The 18,894-nt window shown below is 34.7% G+C and overlaps 1 protein-coding gene across 1 annotated transcript in view; it reads left to right on the top strand.

The window, feature by feature from the left end:
• The window catches only part of LOC125055290 (putative fatty acyl-CoA reductase CG5065), a 31,780-nt gene extending 14,923 nt beyond the window's left edge, over positions 1–16,857 (top strand). The window contains exons 2-13 of the mRNA XM_047657685.1: positions 7,849–8,061; positions 8,602–8,759; positions 9,423–9,513; positions 10,336–10,481; positions 12,413–12,522; positions 13,038–13,121; positions 13,891–13,999; positions 14,464–14,540; positions 14,971–15,133; positions 15,399–15,549; positions 16,007–16,113; positions 16,751–16,857. Coding sequence (XP_047513641.1) covers positions 7,864–8,061; positions 8,602–8,759; positions 9,423–9,513; positions 10,336–10,481; positions 12,413–12,522; positions 13,038–13,121; positions 13,891–13,999; positions 14,464–14,540; positions 14,971–15,133; positions 15,399–15,549; positions 16,007–16,113; positions 16,751–16,841 — 1,485 coding nt within the window. The 5' untranslated portion in view covers positions 7,849–7,863 and the 3' untranslated portion in view covers positions 16,842–16,857. The remainder of the gene's footprint in view (positions 1–7,848; positions 8,062–8,601; positions 8,760–9,422; positions 9,514–10,335; positions 10,482–12,412; positions 12,523–13,037; positions 13,122–13,890; positions 14,000–14,463; positions 14,541–14,970; positions 15,134–15,398; positions 15,550–16,006; positions 16,114–16,750) is intronic.
• The last annotated feature ends 2,037 nt before the right edge of the window (positions 16,858–18,894 follow it).

Raw genomic sequence — 18,894 nt, 5'->3', positions numbered from 1 at the left:
CAATTAGAAAATGTAAAAACACTGAAGATACCTAGATGGTATAATTACACGAGGGGAGCTGAGCTACAATTGCATGTATTCTGTGACGCATCTGAACAAGCACATGCGAGCGTGGCATATTGGCGAATTGGAACCGATGTAATTGACGTCAGACTCATCACAGCGAAAGCACCAGTGGCACCTATTAAGTCACAGAGTAAACAGCGGCAAGAGCTACAGGTAGCCCTTATCGGAGCGAGATTAGCTGTGGCCATTAGAGAGGGTCACAGAATTGAACCAAACAAGATCGTGCTATGGACGGATTCAACGATGGTATTACAGTGGATCAGAAATGATAAAGCGAGACATCCACCATTCATAGCACATAGATTAACTGAAATCACCGGAACGACGGATGCGAGGCAATGGCGTTGGGTTTCAACCAGGGTTAGAGCCAAGGCTTACGTACAACTATTTATACGTAAGCGTAAAGATTGCAGTGGCCGATTAAGCGTAAGCGATTTAAAAGAATCGGAACAGACATGGTTACGCGAAGTGCAGGGTCAAAGCTTCCAAGATGAAACAATGATAATTGATCAATATCGGTTACCGCGTGTACGTGTGCGATTAAAAACACAGATAACAGAGGTGACAAGGAATACCATTTTATTGGATGGGCGTCATACGCTCAGAAAAGGACGCCGTAATGAAAAGCCATGGGGCGCAATTTTTACGTGCCTAAGTACTAGAGATGTACATAATATTGAGATAGTTGCGTTGAAGCACGTTACCAAAAGAACGTCGAAGACGGCGCAAGCATTAGCAGATGAATTTTCGTTGTCCTACCTACGGAAAGCTTCACGTCATAGGAAGGTTTCGCTGAGGGGAGACTGTTACGGACAACGAACAATACAGTTAAGAAAGCCGACGAACGAAGCTGCACGCCAGATGTTCTTCTAGGAAACGGTCGGCGGGACGCAGGTAGAGGAAGGGCCGGTCGGTCCCTTTGACCAGCGTGGTAGTTTTATGTTTAGTTTTAAGCTATTATTTGTATAACGACCAGATAGATTTAAGCAGCCGTGCCGGACGGACGTTAGTCGTAAGCTTACTTCGCTGTATTATAATTGTATCACCATCACTAACGTTCGGCCAATAAACATAACATTTATAACTCCACGAGTTTCATTTCGAGAATAGCGGCGGTGGTTCAGATCGACACCGTACGTTTATAACTATATACACACTAACATTACTTTCACTAAAATAAATCAAATTCAGAAGCGTAGTTCACGACGCCCTCATAATCTAATTCTACCTAAGTATAGAACCAATTACGGTAAAAAAAACGTTGAGCGTTGGGGGAGTGCTGCGGTATAATAGACTTCCACAAAATATAAAAAGTGCAGATAGCCTGACAATATTTAAATTAAGACTAAAATACCATCTCTTAAGTCATCTCAGTTATCTACGTAAATGAAGATCCACCGAAGTTCTTCTACGCTTATTGATCCTTGAAGCTCTTCAATGACCCACGACGTGATAAATTGTATCTTTAGTATATAAGTTCTCATGTAAGTGACTATTGTCTGTTATGAGAATAAATGTCTTTAAATCTAATCACACCTACATATTATAGAAAAACTGCAACAAAAGTATAACATTGAACAGTATTGTGTAGAGGTATTGCGGGCTACTTGATTGTTAGGAAGTTGCATGGATCTTGTTAGCCTTCTAAAGTTTTCATGTTATTTTCACACGTGTATATCCTATCTATAACATAATGTCATATCTGATATGATTGTTCTCCTTGTAACATGTGTGATGTTTGAGAGCAAAAAAAATAAAAGATTACAATACTTACAAAATATATATCTATGGTCATAGATCAGACAATGATAAGTTCAAAGTAATGTGTATGCATTTAGCATATTCTGACCTATGGCCACAGATATTTTTTCTACCCTCTACCTCTACCATTTGTCAGTTCAACGGACAATAAAAAGGTCCGTTTATGTGTGAAGTTTGTTAAGTATTTCTGTGACTGGACATTTTTAAGATTTTACACTCACTTAAACTTTCTTAAAAAGATCCAATTGAGATGCTGGTGAATTTGATTGAGTCCTTTTTGGAATCGCTTATTCTGTCATAGTTTAAGGCGAAACTGTCAAATTTTGGTTCAGTCCCGAGGTCATGGTATGAATTTTCATATAAATGAAATGAACGAAATTACAGCTAAGGTCACGTGGAAACATAAACGGGCCGATTTTTTTCGATGTCATACTATGAATAAGCGATGCATCTCACTTGTAGGTTGTCAATAGGCTCGAAATAAGAGCTCATGGTAGGCCCCCAGTTATTGAAACAATATTGTTTAAAGTGTGTTGAACATACGAAGAAAAACAAGTTTTTTCTTAATAAATAAATATTTGTAGAAAATAAATGATTTTACAGTTACAGCAGTTAAAGCAGATCCATATCACGATTCTGCCAATTCTTGAATCTCTTCGATGGAAGGCCTTGTAAAATGTTTATAATAATAATAATGGGCAGTATGTGCCCGAAAGGTCTTTGCGAGTACAGTACTGCTTCATTTCCTTTGTCCACCACTCAAGTCCATTACTATAGATCAGGGGTCTCCAAACTACGGCACGAGGGCCACATCTGGCCCACGGACAGATTTTGTCCGGCCCGCGGAGAGCTAGCATACTTGAAAACTCCTTTTTCATCAGTGGACTATTTCACTTTTTACCACCGGCAACAATGATAATATGGTTTTGGCCCTCGGAACTTACTGGAGTAATCAGTATGGCCCTAAGGCTGGAAAGTTTGGAGACCCCTGCTATGGATTATCTCCCCTAAGAAATGCAATCCTGGCACAGTGGCAAAGTGCAGACAGAAACGGCGGCATTTGGAGGAAGCCTATTCCAAATAAATATAAATGTATCTGAAATAAAGGGCTTTTATAATTATTATGTAAATATGTCGTAGACTTTTAATGATATTCCGGTTTCCTAACGACCGTAAGAATCAATTGCAATAAACCACGACCACCACGATGTATTCAAAAACTTGTTACGCCATAGCTATCAAACTACTTAATTACCTTCCTAGAAGTTATAGATCTTAATTAAATAACTCAACATATTATTATGACATTATGTTAATGTTCTTAAAAAAATCAAAATCAAAAATCATTTATTCATATAGGTAACACAATGTACACTTATGATCATCAAAAAGAGGAATATACATTAAATGCTTCTAATTTTAGATTTACTGCCAGTTCTGAAATCATCTTATTATGTGACAGGGATTTTCATAATTAATCGATCTAAATGTACCACTTTCTTTGCAAATAAACGATTTATTTTTAAGAAACTAGCAGACCGGCCAAGCGTTGCTGTGGCTAAGGTTTTTGTTACATTACATAGTAGTAAACTATTCAAGGGAAACAGTAGGAGAACACCAGTCATGGGGACCACCATGCTTTTTTGGTGGTAATGCCATTAAATTGTAGCTTATGTGAAACGTTGCTACTTTCAACACAGCGCCATCTGTTAGAATTGTGACTATCAAATAATTAACAAATAATTTGCAATAAAATAACATTGTGGGTATAAATCGAGATGTAAGCTATCCTATCTTTTAATTAAGATCAAACTGCACACGGTGTGCAAATTTGATTGATATCGGTTCGGTAGTTTAGTAGTCCATAGCGGACAAACAACGTGACACGTAATTTATATATATTAAGATAGATCAATAAACATATGTTAATATTGCTATTAATGAGTACATAACGGAAAGTCTTCGATGAGAAACGGCATTTCTTTGTCAATAACGAGTTAATTATTCACAATTATATGTACTTGTAGTACAAGACAAACTGTGAACAAACATAACACCTCATATTAAATTTGCATAGCATTTGAATGCAGTATACATAACTGTACATGTTTTAAACTATCAAAAACAAAGACGTCGCTTGAATTTTTATAAATTACATTCACAAAGGATAACTATATTTTTAGGAATTAATATTAATTTATTAGGAATCAATGATAATATATAATAATTTAATAAGAGGTATTATTGGAGCTTTTGGATCAACGACGACCAGTCACATTCCGAGCGGATTGATCCCTTTGTTTTGCGTAAAGATCTGGGGACTCTTTGCATCTTGGAGAGAAGAGAAACATAGTAGAGTGTTCAGAAGAGTTGTTCGGTTTAATACCTTTAGCTGAATTTCATAATCGGGCGTCGAAGTAGCATACAAAATACCATCCGTATCACCGCGACGTCTTTCACAACTCAGCGTTATTTAAGATTTTTGGACACCACCACTATGTGGAACCAGCTACCCACTGAAATGTTTCCGAAGCAATTCGACTTAGGGTCTGTTTCACAATGTATGGATAAAGTACCAAATAGCTATGCCACACATAAATTATTTGTAAGATAAATTGTGCTATTTGACATTCATCGGACTCATAACTTATGATGGACTTTATGTGACGAATAGCGCTATCTGACAGTCGTGAAACGCAACAATAGTGTTTATCCTACCAATAAGTAATAAATAGCTAATTTGGAACTTATGTAGAACTTATCCGTACATTGTGAAACAGACCCTTAGGGTCCCTTTTGATAAGAGCGCATCAGTTCGTATAAGGCCGGCAATGCGCACAAGCCCTCTGGTATTGAGAGTGTCTATGGGCGGCTGTATCACTTGGCATCAAGTGAACCGCCTGTCCGATTGCTCCCTGTTTTTATTATACACTTTTAAAATAATAACTATTGGCTACGTCTAGTTCGTTGTAATATGAAAAAAAATGTGAAAATCAATATTCTTTAATATCTTCAAAAACACCTTCCTATGTCACGTTTATTATATAATCAAATGAATCAACTGCAAAAAGAATCAATGCTTCTCATAGGCGTATAGAGTAATATTTTTCGGGCCCCCAGTATGTCGTGTCACCGATTATCTCTATATATGTAAAATTCTTATATCACAATGTTCGTTCCCATACTCCTCCGAAACGGCTCAACCGATTCTTATGAAATTTTTATGCATATTCAGTAAGTCTGAGAATCGGCTACTATCTATCTTTCAACCCCCTAAACGTTAAGGATTATTGTAGATAGTTATTTTTATTGAACTAAAAAAATGTTTCCTAGAAATAAGATACATGGGAAAACAAACGTTTGCCGGGTCTAGTACTGTACAAATTTTACTTAGAATTTAATTTTATTAATAATTTAATTAATTTTATTAATAATTTAATTAATAAATTAATAATTTAATTTTACTTAGGAAAAATTAAAATCATTTAATTTTTCCTCGCTGTAATTTAATCGTTGACTGAAAATAATCCTCCTACCGCTCAAATTGGTGAATGATTTATCAATTTGAATTACTATGGAAAAGGTTCGCACGGCGTGGTTGTGCAAACATGTTGGCAACTTTATATGACCACCAATGACCTTGACACACTTATTAATAAGCGGGCCAGTTATTTCATTACAAGCGATACTTCCGCCCGCGGCGTGACTTGCAAAGGGTACCTTTAAGAATGCACCATCCGAAAGCATGGACATGTGTCATAAAATCAAATTCTCTTTTAACTATACATTATTCTTGTTACGTGTAATAAAGTTTTTCTTTCTTTCTTTTTTTGGTTTTAATTAAAAAGTTCACAAAAAGAGTGCAACTTTACATTAATTACAATGTAGCCTATACAATAATTGTGGCTAATAAGTAATATTATGTTAACTTAATTTTCTACAATACTAATGAATAGTTTAAACTAAGGTAATGTTCATCAACAGTCTTAGTGTTCTATAATGATTAGACACTATGTTCGTGTGTCCGACATACCGCACTTGCACTTATTATTCTCTACGCTACAGTTTTTGTCACAAAAGGTTTAGTTCTCATTAGGCGTTTTATTCCTGTTGTATCAAGAAGTTTATTGCCTCAACATTCACATTGCTATGTAGCCTGTTTAAATAAGGACCTAATATTTAGGACTGTATCCACATTAAGATCCTTGTGCATACTATCTTTCTTTTCTTTCTTTTTAAATACGTTTACATAGTTGAGATACTAAAGTCATGCTTAGCGCTAAGTCTTTTAATCTTATGTCATAATCTACACATATTTTATGAAAAGGCTGTTAGAAATTTAAACTATGCAGTCTTGTGTTCGATTCCCAATGAAACACAAAACTTGAGGGCAACAATTTGAGAATTACAACAAAACGATTAATTGATCGTTAATTCAACGTAATTAGTTAATGGTAATTAAGTTTACTAATTTAGTAATTAGTAAACTTAATTACTAAATACTAACCTTCCATAATCATTTTATTAATAAATAAAATCATCTATTTCGAAATATATTTGTAAATAATATTATTTATATCTAATTCTTATATTTCGTGCAAAACAGACTTAAAAGGTAGTATTTGCATTCATTTATTAAAGCGTTAACTAAATGTAAAGTAATTTAAAGACAATATAATTTTGAGAAATGTTCGCGTGTTAATAAAGATAATTAAAACCAATAAACCTTGTTCGCATTCTATCTAGATGAGGTCCATAAACAAGCTTAGATTATATGAATGATCAAAGTTTGAGATTCCTTATATTTAAGCGGGCATAACGGAATTATATTAATAGTAGACCTAGAAGCAGTTATGATTGAAAAAAAGTATCCAAAATTATTCAAAACATAAATAAACTTGCTTGTATCTACCGAGGGATCCAAGGCTGTGGGTACTTGCATATTGCACCACGATGCACCATGGCTATCAAACTATTCAATCAATTTCCTAGAAGTTCTAGATCACTACCGTGGAATGTTTTCATGGGGAAGGTTATTAAAAAAAATTTTGGGGTGCTTTTATATCGTGGCAGAATATTTCTACCATAACTTTGCCAACAATTATAAATAACTTAACTTATAAGATATTATGATAATTAATATGACATTTACATGCTATGTATTTTCAAATGGGTGTGTGTTCGGATTTTTATAATTAAGCAAATTTGAAATAAACGATTTATTATTATTATCGCAATGTACATACAACAGGGAAACAAGACATTTTACACGTTTGATAGTTGTTTGAATTGAGGTGGGCAATTTGCGTGGAGAGACGGCAGATAAGATAAGACTCTGCCTTTCCCGCCTAGGGCGATTGTTGGTGACGCCTTTGGGTTTTAGTGGGTCACAATAGCAAGTCCCTAATAACCCTCTCGCACTAAGATGTCGCGCCGCGGCGGGGTTTGCGCAATGCTATAAGTACAAAAACATGTAAAAATCTTATTATAAGTTTTCCTCACCATAAAGACTTTAGAGTACTCGTTCTACGATCCTTGTTAGTCTTTAATATAATAACAGTAATTATTCCTGTCAAATCATAATTAATTGTTTTCTAACAATAACTGTTAATAAATAAACGCAAAGTTAAATCGAGATTTCCCATCGTTGTATAATGAACAACGCTGTCAGTTATTATCTCGTCATCCGTTACTCCATTGAACTAATACTAATAACTAGTTTACATCATCTATTACAAAGGTTTGCAAGCGTTGTGTTTGGCTCCCCGAATAACTATTTAAAATATGTACCTTTCGAAGCGTATTTTTTTTGGTGTGGTCCTTATACAGGTGTTAATATTGTGACAATTATTAATAATTGTGAGACTAAAAAAATATAATTTCAGACAAAAAACAAAGCTTAACTATGGCTTCAGTAAATCTGGGATGAGACAATGTTTAAAGACACAACATCAATATTGGATAAATAATTTTGAAAATATAATTACAGTTAAAATTCAATAGAAAACCATTTTGTTTCAGGTAGCGAAATTCAAAATGGCGCCATCTATCGGCGTGGCGGAGTACTACGCTAACAAAACTATATTTATAACAGGCGCCACTGGGTTTATGGGAAAGGTTCTTATAGAGAAGATGCTAAGATGCTGCCCAGATGTGAAGAAAATATACTTGCTGATGCGGCCAAAGCGCGGACAAGGCACGAAAGAACGACTGCATGATTTCATGAATTGTAAGGTAAGTGGCGAGTATGTCCGAACCAAGAAAACAGTAAATTTTCCTAAAAGCCGACAACGCACTCACGAGCTTACGAGTCTACATGGGCGGTGGTGACACTTACATACGCCTCTAGCCTATTTTATAAAAAAAAAGTTAATCATTTTGTCTAAAGTAAGTTAAAAATTCAAGAGCAGTGTTGGCCTAGCGGCTTTAGCGTGCGACTCTCGTCTCTGAGGTCGTAGGTTCGATCCCCGGCTGTGTACCAATGGACTTCCTTTCTATGTGTGCATTTCACATTCGCTCAAGCGGTGAAGGAAAACATCGTGAGGAAACCGGCTTGCCTTAGACCCAAAAAGTCGATGCTGATGTCAGGCACAGGAGGCTGATCACCTACTTGCCTATGACAAATAATCATAAAACAGATTCAGAAATCTGAGGCCCAGACCTAAGAAGGTTGTAGCGCCACTGATTTATTTTTCTTTAAGTTAAAAATTCATGTTTCTGTCTCAAAATGAATTTTCATTACAAACTGCTACATTGTATTTTTAACTGTTTCAGGTGTTTGAGAGTTTACAAGCGACATCTCCAGATTGTTTCTCGAAGCTCCACCTGATACCGGGTGATATCTTGCAAGAGGATATTGGCATCTCTGAAGAACATCGTCAGATAATACAAGAGGAAGTGCAATGCGTTTTTCATTGTGCTGCGTGTGTCAGGTATACCTCTTTAGTTCTGGTTGCCTTTAAGAGATAAGGCCGCCCGTTATACTCAGCCTTTTCGTTTCTGAACATAAACCTTTTAAGGGTAGACATTTTAAACGGTTATTTATATAACAATCAAATATATATACAGTATTTACAATTTTCTTAATCTACATTGTAATAATAAAAGTAATTAAAAATTAAAAATGTTTGGTTCCTGTGGCAGTGTACCTTTAACGCTGGCAGCATTTCCTCGCTGTATTACGATACTTATTCGTTGAGCGGGGAAAGCACCAGCTCTGGGGTCACCGGTAGTATCTACCAGGCGCCAACTTAAATCTTTAATTAGCGTCTGCGCACTTGCACTTAAGTATAATTATAGGTAAACGCGAGGAAACGAGCATGTCCAAATCCAAAAATCGAGGAATTGCCTCAGACTGCTGATCACCTACTTAAAAATAAAAATAATATCAAAGAAACGGATCTAATTTGATGCCAAGACTCATTAAAGGATGTAGCGCCACCGGATTATTATTATTCTTATAATGTCCTCACCCAATGCTCCGTCGCTACCATATTTTGGAAATGTTGCTTTGCGGCACCGTAGAGCCTAGATTTCTTCTAAGTCATCCAAGCTGCAAAGTTATATTGATACAATATAACTTTATATGGTTTCAGATTTGATATGTTCATTCGGGACGCTGTTAATATGAACACACTGGGCACCATGAAAGTGTTGCAACTGGTGGAGGGCATTAAGAATCTGGAGGTTTGTACTATTTTACCATTTTACATAGAATCATTATTATATAACACATTTAAATAAAATTTCTTCTATGCTTAGAAGCCTCTGAAAGCACAATTCCATATTTTTTAATTAAACAAACAAACTCTTTAATACATTTCCTTTTTTATTGGAAGTAAAACGTAACATACAAGTAGTTCCAATGCAGAAAAGAAAATTAGCGCTAATTTAATTTTAAAAGAAATATTTTTATATCATGTTTCATCTTTTTTATTTCTGCCAAATAATGAATCTATCGTACGAATGGCCTAAGCATTAGCCAGCCAGTGTGTCTAAAAAATAAATAATAAATTTAGGAGTGGACCACCCACATTAAGGGGTATGAAAAATAGATGTTGTCTGATTCGCAGACCTAACCGATAGGCAGACAAAATTTCACATAAATCGGTCGAGCCATTTAGGAGAAGTTTAATTACAAACACCAAGACACGAGAATTTTATATATTAGATTGTAAATATATAGTTCGAGCTTCTGAATCTCACCCTACAATAATGAGATAGACTAAAAATCGGTACAGAAAACAGGTGTTTTTTTTTAATTTTAAATACGTCAATACGTAAGTTAAGTTTAATAGGTATTAACTTATCATAATTGCCTGTCATCATAATAATTGATAAGTTAATACCTATTAACGGCAACACACCAACATTGCAAGATTATATACAAAAGCAGAAAAAAGAATTTGTGCTAGAATTGAATTTAACCAAGACTACATGGCAACCAGCCAATTCACAGTTGCTGCATAAAAATAAAAGCCCATTTCTAGTTTTAAATTTATATTTTAGGTGTTCGAGCATGTATCGACGTCATACTGCCGATGTGAAGTTCACACTCTGGAGGAGCGCGTGTACCCAGCAAAACATGCGCCAAAGGATGTGGTGCATACTGTGAAATGGATGGATGATGACTTACTTACATACCTACAGCCTAAGTAAGAATTCATGACTTACAGTTGGATCGACTCAAGTCTGATACATCAGCCCTCTTTTTCATTCCAGTTTTAAGACTAGTTATTATATAAAGCCAAAAACGTTTTAACACAAACATAGAACACAGTTAACAATGGTAAATTTCATTTATTTAACACACAAATATAAAGTATTTACAATATTCTTAACCAACATAGTAATAATAATAATTATTACAAAAGGAAAGCACCAACTCTGGGGTCACCGGTACTATCTACCTGGCGCCAACTTAAGCCTTTAATTAGCGCCTGTGCACTTGAAGCCCACGGCCCAAGAGTATCTACTCCAATGGGAACAAAATCAAAGTTAAAGGAAACAATTGTTATATAATAGTTCACAATTCAAAGAAAGCAATAAACAAAATACAGATTTTTTATTGTTTAAGCATCGTCTAGTCAAAATAAATCTATTTGGTGATATTTATACCTTATTATTACATAATATTCATAAAAGCACTCATGCGTACATCAGTGAACCAAAAGTTATATTTATATTCTTCGAATTTGTAGTATAGTGCTAAACATAAAGTCATTACTTATTTATTATTTTGATTATTTACCCATTGAGCACCAGTCAATATTTTTTCGTCATTATAATACAAAGTAAGACGAGGATGATACAAAGGAATATTTTTAATTAAATAATATTAAACAAAAACTAAGCTAAATTTGCTCACTCCTTTCTTAGTTTTATAAGCGTGGCGAATAATCGCCATACATTTACATAAGTAAATCGTCGGCCGTAGACACTCTCTTCAACATTGCATACATTAATTTCATAGCATTTCATAACTCCGCATAATATTCTATTGTTGTAAGCGAGTGGTATATTATAGAGTAAAACTAAATTCTCTATTATTTAAAGCACCCCGGTGACCCAGGAAGAGTACAAGGCTTCTTTGAGCTTATTCTCATTTATGAATAATGGAGAAGAGTGTAGTTTTCGTGTTTGCATGTATATATCGACGTAGGAAAGCATATTTGCTGTAAGTAGACATATTGCAATTGTTCACCAGAGCCGAAAAACTTAATTAATTTCGGAAAAAAAATAATAGTGTCGAACCTATCCATGATATTGCTATCTACCATTTTTGAAACATATATTTATTTAACTGCCAGTCACCATTTGCAATGTAAACTTTTTATCCAAAGTTACTATAAGTACGTGTTTGGCTAGTTACAGCATACAGTTTTTTAAATCACAAACCTTTAAAACGCTGTAACTAAGGAAGAAAAATGTACGCGCGGAAATATTATCAATTTACAGGCGGTAAATATGCTGTATGCAGTAAATTTATGTTTTTGGGTACTTTCAATTGCAATTTAAGATGTAAGATTAGTTTATAATTATGATTAGATCTAGAAATGCAGTGGGTCATTTGGTAATGTAATGTTTGCTTGAAATAAAATGTCGTAAATGGAAAAAAAACTGCTGTAAGTGCGAATGTAAAAATCACACGCCGCAGAAATGCTGTAAGTAGCGTTAAGTTTTTAAATGGGAAGAAGTAAGTATTTGTAAAGAAAAAAATGCAGTTTTTCTTTTGCTGTAAGTACAAATTGTCTAAAATGACTGGATTTTGGTCTACATACAGCATTTAATCTTGCTAAAAAATATATAAGTACGGGCGTTTTCAACGGCGTATGTAATTTTTTTTTCATCGTAGAGGCACAAGACCCGGGACATTCGATGCGGTTCTGATTCTAATGGCAGTAAAAAGTCACTTTAGGTATTTTGTCTAGTTACAGCAAATATGCTTTCCTACGTCGATATATTACTCTTGTTGGAACGGATATGGTGCGTAGCCATACATTCCGATATTTTGAGAAACGGAACTGAATACGGGCGAGAGACAGAACACATAATTTTCTTTATATAACATGAATTTTTATTACAGACTGATCGAGCCGCAGCCAAACACATACGCGTACACCAAGAACCTCACAGAGGACCTCGTTACTCAATACGAGGGAAAATTTCCAATTGTCATCGCAAGGCCTTCGATTGGTAGGTATCACGCCCTCCTTGGGTTATATTTATCATGGCGTGTCTTTTGATTCCCAGGTCATCAACCTGCAGGTGATAAGTAAATAATGCTAAAGATAGAGTGTGTGTATGTGAAGACAGTGGTAGGTTCCTAACTGGGCATTATTTTAATGGAAAATTAAACGGGCGATATATATTAGTCCAAAATATAATATATATTCTAGATTTTTATTTCCTCTACTTATAAAGTCGAGAAATAAACTACAAGCTTCCATCAGAATGCCAAATCGTAAAATGACTGCTTTACGACTGATTTGAGCCCAACCGCCACTGCGAAAACCGCTGTGTGAGTTCGAAAAGTGAGTTACAGAAAGACAGGTATTGATAAGGCGGAGCAAAGGGAGTGCAATGGATATGTAACAAGCTATTTGCTATTTTAAGTCAAGCGTTTTGTGTTTATACTTTTATGTCTAAGTAGAATTCTTAATAGTCGACTTTTGTGAATTATGAAATTAAACATTTATGCACATTTATAGTAATGGCTGCCTTAAAGGAACCTATACCAGGATGGGTGGACAACATGAATGGACCAACGGGGTTGCTTGTTGGTGCTGGCAAAGGTATGTAGTGTGTCTTATGGCTTCTACTTTATTGTATGAAATGGAACAGGGCTAATAACCCAGTTATAATTCCAGAATTATCATTTATTAACTTGTAATATATTAAGTAAGTGTATATGTCGCAGCCAACTAGCTGAACAATCTTTCAGGCCGCTAGTTAAACGGTGGCGTTTAGTTAAACGGCTAGGCTGTTAATTGAACGGCTAATTAAGCTAGTTGGCTGCGACATATATATAGAAACTGACTGCAATTCTTATTGTGACATATAATTGTTATTAATGTTTCGAATGTAATTACAAAATCCATGAAATAAAAGGCTTTTTATTTTATGTTTTAAAGCATTTGAAAATCTTAGTACTTAGTCCCGCCGCAGTGTTGGTGTAGTGGCTTCAGCTTGGTCTCATCTTGAGGTCATAGGTTCGATCCCTGGCTGTGCACCAATGGACTTTGTCTACTTGCTTTTAACATTCGCTCGAACGGTAAAGGAAAACATCGTGAGGCTTGCCTTAGACCAAGTCGACGTTGTGTGTCAAACACAGGAGGCTGATTAGATTGCCTATTAGATAAATCATAATGAAACGTATACAGAAATCTGAAGACCTAAAAAAGGTTGTAGCACCACTGGTTTGATTGTTTTACTTAGTTCAAACAAGCTCGTTCGTGTAGGTGGTAGAGAATTGTGTTGCCTTACACGATTTGAGAAGGCTGTCAATTGTCATAAGCTAATTAACGCTTCGCATAACTTTCTGACGATTTCTTAAATTTCCAGGTGTGATCCGTACAATGCATTGTAACGATAGCTACCAAGCTGACGTGATGCCTGTGGACATGGCTGTCAATGCTTGTCTCGTGCTTGCCTACCTCACCGCATTAGATAGGTATGACATATGTGCTATGAAGGAAGCAAGGAAATAGGCAGGAAATACCTAACTAGCTAACAAGGGCAATCTATTAAATTATTGAATACTACGCGCAACATTGAAGACAAGAAAGCTTGGATCTCTATACGCAAACAAATAAACATATTATGGACTTCAATTTCATAAGTATAATTATAATAATAGGAAAACGTGAAACCGCTATGTCCAAATCCAAAAATCTACCACTTCTTCCAAACATAATGCTGATCACCTACTTGTACCATAAAATATCAAAGAAATTAATGCAATTTGAAGACCTATTTATGGTTGTAACGCAACTGGAATTATTATCATTATGTTTGCAAAATATGGTAGCACTGTAGTCTACATAAGAAAAACAAGTGCCTCATAACTGTCGACTTAAAAGTAAAAATGCAATGCTATAAAACTTTATTATAATATGATTATATCGATAATTTTAGACCAAAGGAGGTGCGAGTCTGTAATGTAACACAGTCTGGAGTCAATCCCATCACTTGGGGACAAGCCCTGGATTTGGGTAAGATATTATTGCAATATTTAATAATACTTAAGGTATTTAACGTGTAACCACAGACATAATATGGAATAGAATCAAAAAATTTAATTCCCGCTTTTATAGTCAATTGCTTTAGACTTAAGAGAATACTCAACCAAACTGCTGCAATGGAAACATTCCGGTTTTGACTGGTATTGCAAGTCTTACGGCTGCATACTCTTTTAAAAGCAATATCATTTAACATAATAATATAGTTTTTATGTTGGTATTTATTCAGAAAAATCTCAATATCTACCTAAATACCAATCGTAAGTATACATAGTAAAGTTGGTAATCTACTTTTTTTACTATACTGTACATTAGATTTTTACTTAGTTTTGCTCATTCGGGGAGTATACTCCGACTCTTTTATATAAGTGTTGATGGGTTATAACAAAATCCTTTTCCACAGGTCGTATTCACGTCCACGAATTTCCATTCTCTCTATGCTTATGGTACCCTGGAGGATCAGCGAAAAGTTCCCGCGCGCATCACACGGCTGCACTTCTGCTCACGCATATGTTGCCCGCTTATCTCGTGGACCTGCTCATGTTCCTTATGGGACAGAAAACTTTGTGAGTTACAAAATGTCGAATTTCGAAACATTGTTTCGCACACAGATTTCTTTAAGAAGTTTAATCTTCAGTGGATATCTTTCAGGCCGCTAGTTAAACGGCGCTGTTTAGCTAAAAGGCTAGGCTGTTAATTGAACGGCTTATTAAGCTAGTTGACTGCGACATATATCTATACAGTTTTTAAAATCTTCAAGAAGAATGTTGTTGTTATCAGTTAGTTAGTTAGTAGTTAGTTAGTTAGTTGTAAAACAATATGTTTTTTCAGCATGGTAAAGATCCAGAAACGCGTGAACTACGGTCTTGAAGTACTTCAGTATTACACTACCAAGGAGTGGTTCTTCGACAATGAATTATACCGCTCCCTACCTGACCTCATCTCGGAGAACGATAGAAAAATCTTCTATACAGATCTAAGGGTGAGATATGCTAAAAAACCTATTATGTATCAGAAATAATTATTCTTACCATTGTTTATCTAAAGGCTAGCTGTACTACGCGGTTTCTTGCGCATCAGAACCTCCTTGCACGTCATAATTGGTGGCGTAATACTTGATTATTATCATAGTACCAAATTATTATGATATCGCTTAAGATATCATTATATTTATAGATTTGACCTTTTAAATCTAGCTATTCATTATTTCATTTCATGCTGTAACGAAGAAACATTCAGTATATATCATTAGATACCTATTCTTTTTCTTCTGGACCTATCTACTAAAATAAACAAGGTGATTACGAAAAAAGACTCGCTATAAGTTTAAAGTCTATATTAATCATTATGTATTCGGGCTTGGACATACACAAATACATAAAAAATTACAATTTTTTTATATTTTTTTAAATTTTTGTTGTGTGTGTATGTTGTTATAGATAGTTGAATGGAGCTCCTACATCCGTAACTACATTAAAGGTGCGCGTGAGTTTTGCTGTAAAGAGGATCCCAGCACGCTACCAGCCGCGCGACGACGACACACACAGTAATTTTAATCTCTATTTTGTTATTTGTCTATCACACTCTTTAATCTGTATTCACGGGGTTAATACTTCATATTTGGCCATTATAATCGATAGTCAACGCCCGTATCTATTACTCATATACGCTAGGACCTTCCGTCCTTTGTTAACTGTACCAGTTGGAGTAAATGCTCAATGCATCCACACCACGGTATTAACATTGGAAACTTACAAAATATATTATTGCCATACATTAAATTCAATCGAATTTAAGTGTTCCTAAAAATGTCCCTGCAGTGTTGGCCTAGTGGCTTCAGCGTGCGACTCTCATACCTGAGGTCGTAGGTTCGAGGCGACATTCTTTTTATGTGCGCATTTAGCATTTGCTCGAACGGTGAAAGAAAACATCGTGAGGAAATCGACATCAGGCACTGGAGACGGATCACCTACTTGCCTATTAGATTTAAAAATGATCATGAAATAGATTCAGACATCTGAGGCCAAGACCTAAAGATGTTGCAGCGCCACTGATTTATTTATTTATTTTTTAAATGTCCCTGTCTGAAAAAATTTAATAAATAAATTGTGTTTTATTGATCTTGAAATCTTTATAATTTCACTCTCTCATCCTCTTCTATAATATATTATTGTCTATTTCAGATTGTTTTACTTGGACCTACTGGTGCAGACTATTGTCTACGGGTTACTCGCTTACTTCTTCTACTATTACGTCATACGGATTTTCTGCTAGTCAGCAACATCGATCACCAAGCATTTGTAGGGTTGCCATTCAACAAATATCTTACCTAATAAGGGTCGCAATTACTTACATTATCGATGATAAATGTGATCAAAGCTAGAACAAAGATGAAAAGGAATACTTTTACGATTACCGTACAAAAATATATTTTATATACATAATAACAATATACGAGTACAATTCAATTTTAGTTTGTGCCACTATATACCTATAAAATTCAGATACTGGTTCAATACCAGAATTTATATGTTTTTATGATATCCGACTCTATTTAAACTATGACGGCCACAGTTTGCATAGGGTGTTTTCTGTTATATGTATCTACAATAAAATAAAACAAATCCATAGGCTATGAATAACTAAATAACAAATAAACTAAATAACTTTTATCTAGTTCAACAACCTCAATAGACAGACCGTGTCCTTGTTAAAGGTAAGCATTAAAATTACAAAATGATATACCTGTATTAAAGGTATTACACATTTTATTTAAACTACATACACGATAGATTTATAAATCCCCAAGTAATAAAATGCATTTATATTTTAAACTGGGCCTACTCATACTTTAAATAATTTTAATGTTACCTATTTACATTATTGTACTATAGTTTTATTATTAGTATCGTAGTATTATATATTACATTTTATTGTTATTGGACAGGTTAATTGTAGATATATATAATAAATAAATGTGTGATAGATGATTACAATTTTCATACTTATCACTTCACATTTATAGCAGCAAGACCATTTAGCTGTTTAAGAGTTTTAAAATATATTTTTTATAATGCTATGTACCTAGTAGTAGCACAATTATAATATTTTCATTTACCTCATTGTAAGTTACCATGTAAAATAAAGCTAGTTAACATAACTCATTGTTTTATTATAGAGCGTAATAAATGTTTAGATTTATCAATGTAGTTTTAATAATTATTACTTTAGTAGATTACAAGTTGATCCTTCGGTGTTAAGGACATCGCGGAATCTCAGAGCACACCAAACCACACTCGTACTCGTTAGCAAAAATCGAACCTAAAAACTGGCACAGATAGAAAAAGATTTTTTTAATACAGTTGCTCAAAAAGTGGCGTATTGCAGGGACGTATAGCGTTCGGGATGTGGGCTATTACACACTCGTGCTTTTTCTTTACCTTTTCCGAACTAGTGCGTTTTCTTTCCCAACTGTCAAATTAATGTCTATTAAAAAGAAAAAACAAACCACGAAGTTTTTACTAAAAAAAATCATAGAAGTTTTTATGACTCATGCAAATATTTCAAAAAAGAAGTTAATAATTTGTTTCAATATCAGATTTAATGATTTGATTCAATGAGTTAGGTTAGGTTTCATTTCATTTCATCTTATTAAATTTCATATCAATACAAAAATTCTACTGAAGACTTGGCTGTATGGGCAGCCCCTTTTCCCTTTGCCTACCCAGAACGGGTGAAGAAAAAAAAAATCTCTGCTTATATTATTTTACAGTTGGCGCCATTTTCCAAAAATGTTCTTTGCGAGTTTAGTTGTTTGTTATATTATATATTAAATATACATGAACAATCATACGAAATTAATAATAGTTTGTCTCAAACAGTAAATATGCAACCTAAAACTTCCCCAGTTCGTAAAAAAACTGTACCAATTTAAATGTATATGTGAATTATAAGAACTTTTTTAAGAAATAAATGATTAGTTAGTTGAGTTTATTGTGTTTTTAATATTTTATTAAATTGTTAAATTTTTTCGCAACTGTATTAAAAATAGTCGTTCAGTACACGTGCGGAACCATCATTGCAACTTGTTCCGACTGTCAACCCTCACCTTCGGCTGCGCCTCGGCTCGGGTAGACATTTGTCGGAACTCTTTGCAATGACAGGCTTTCCGCACTCTTAATGAAATATACTATATATTAAGTACGAAGATTGCCGTCGATGTATAATGACGGTAAGAGACCTGTATAACGTCGTTGTAAGTAGTGTTTAGAGTGTTGTAACTTGTAATAATTAACACTGGTGCGACCTCAAACCTTCGACGACGGTT

This window comes from Pieris napi, chromosome 13, assembly GCF_905475465.1.
Source record: "Pieris napi chromosome 13, ilPieNapi1.2, whole genome shotgun sequence".
NCBI classification, from domain to species: domain Eukaryota; kingdom Metazoa; phylum Arthropoda; class Insecta; order Lepidoptera; family Pieridae; genus Pieris; species Pieris napi.
Note: the sequence above shows the minus strand (reverse complement) of the source record. Positions and strands in the feature narration are given on the sequence as shown.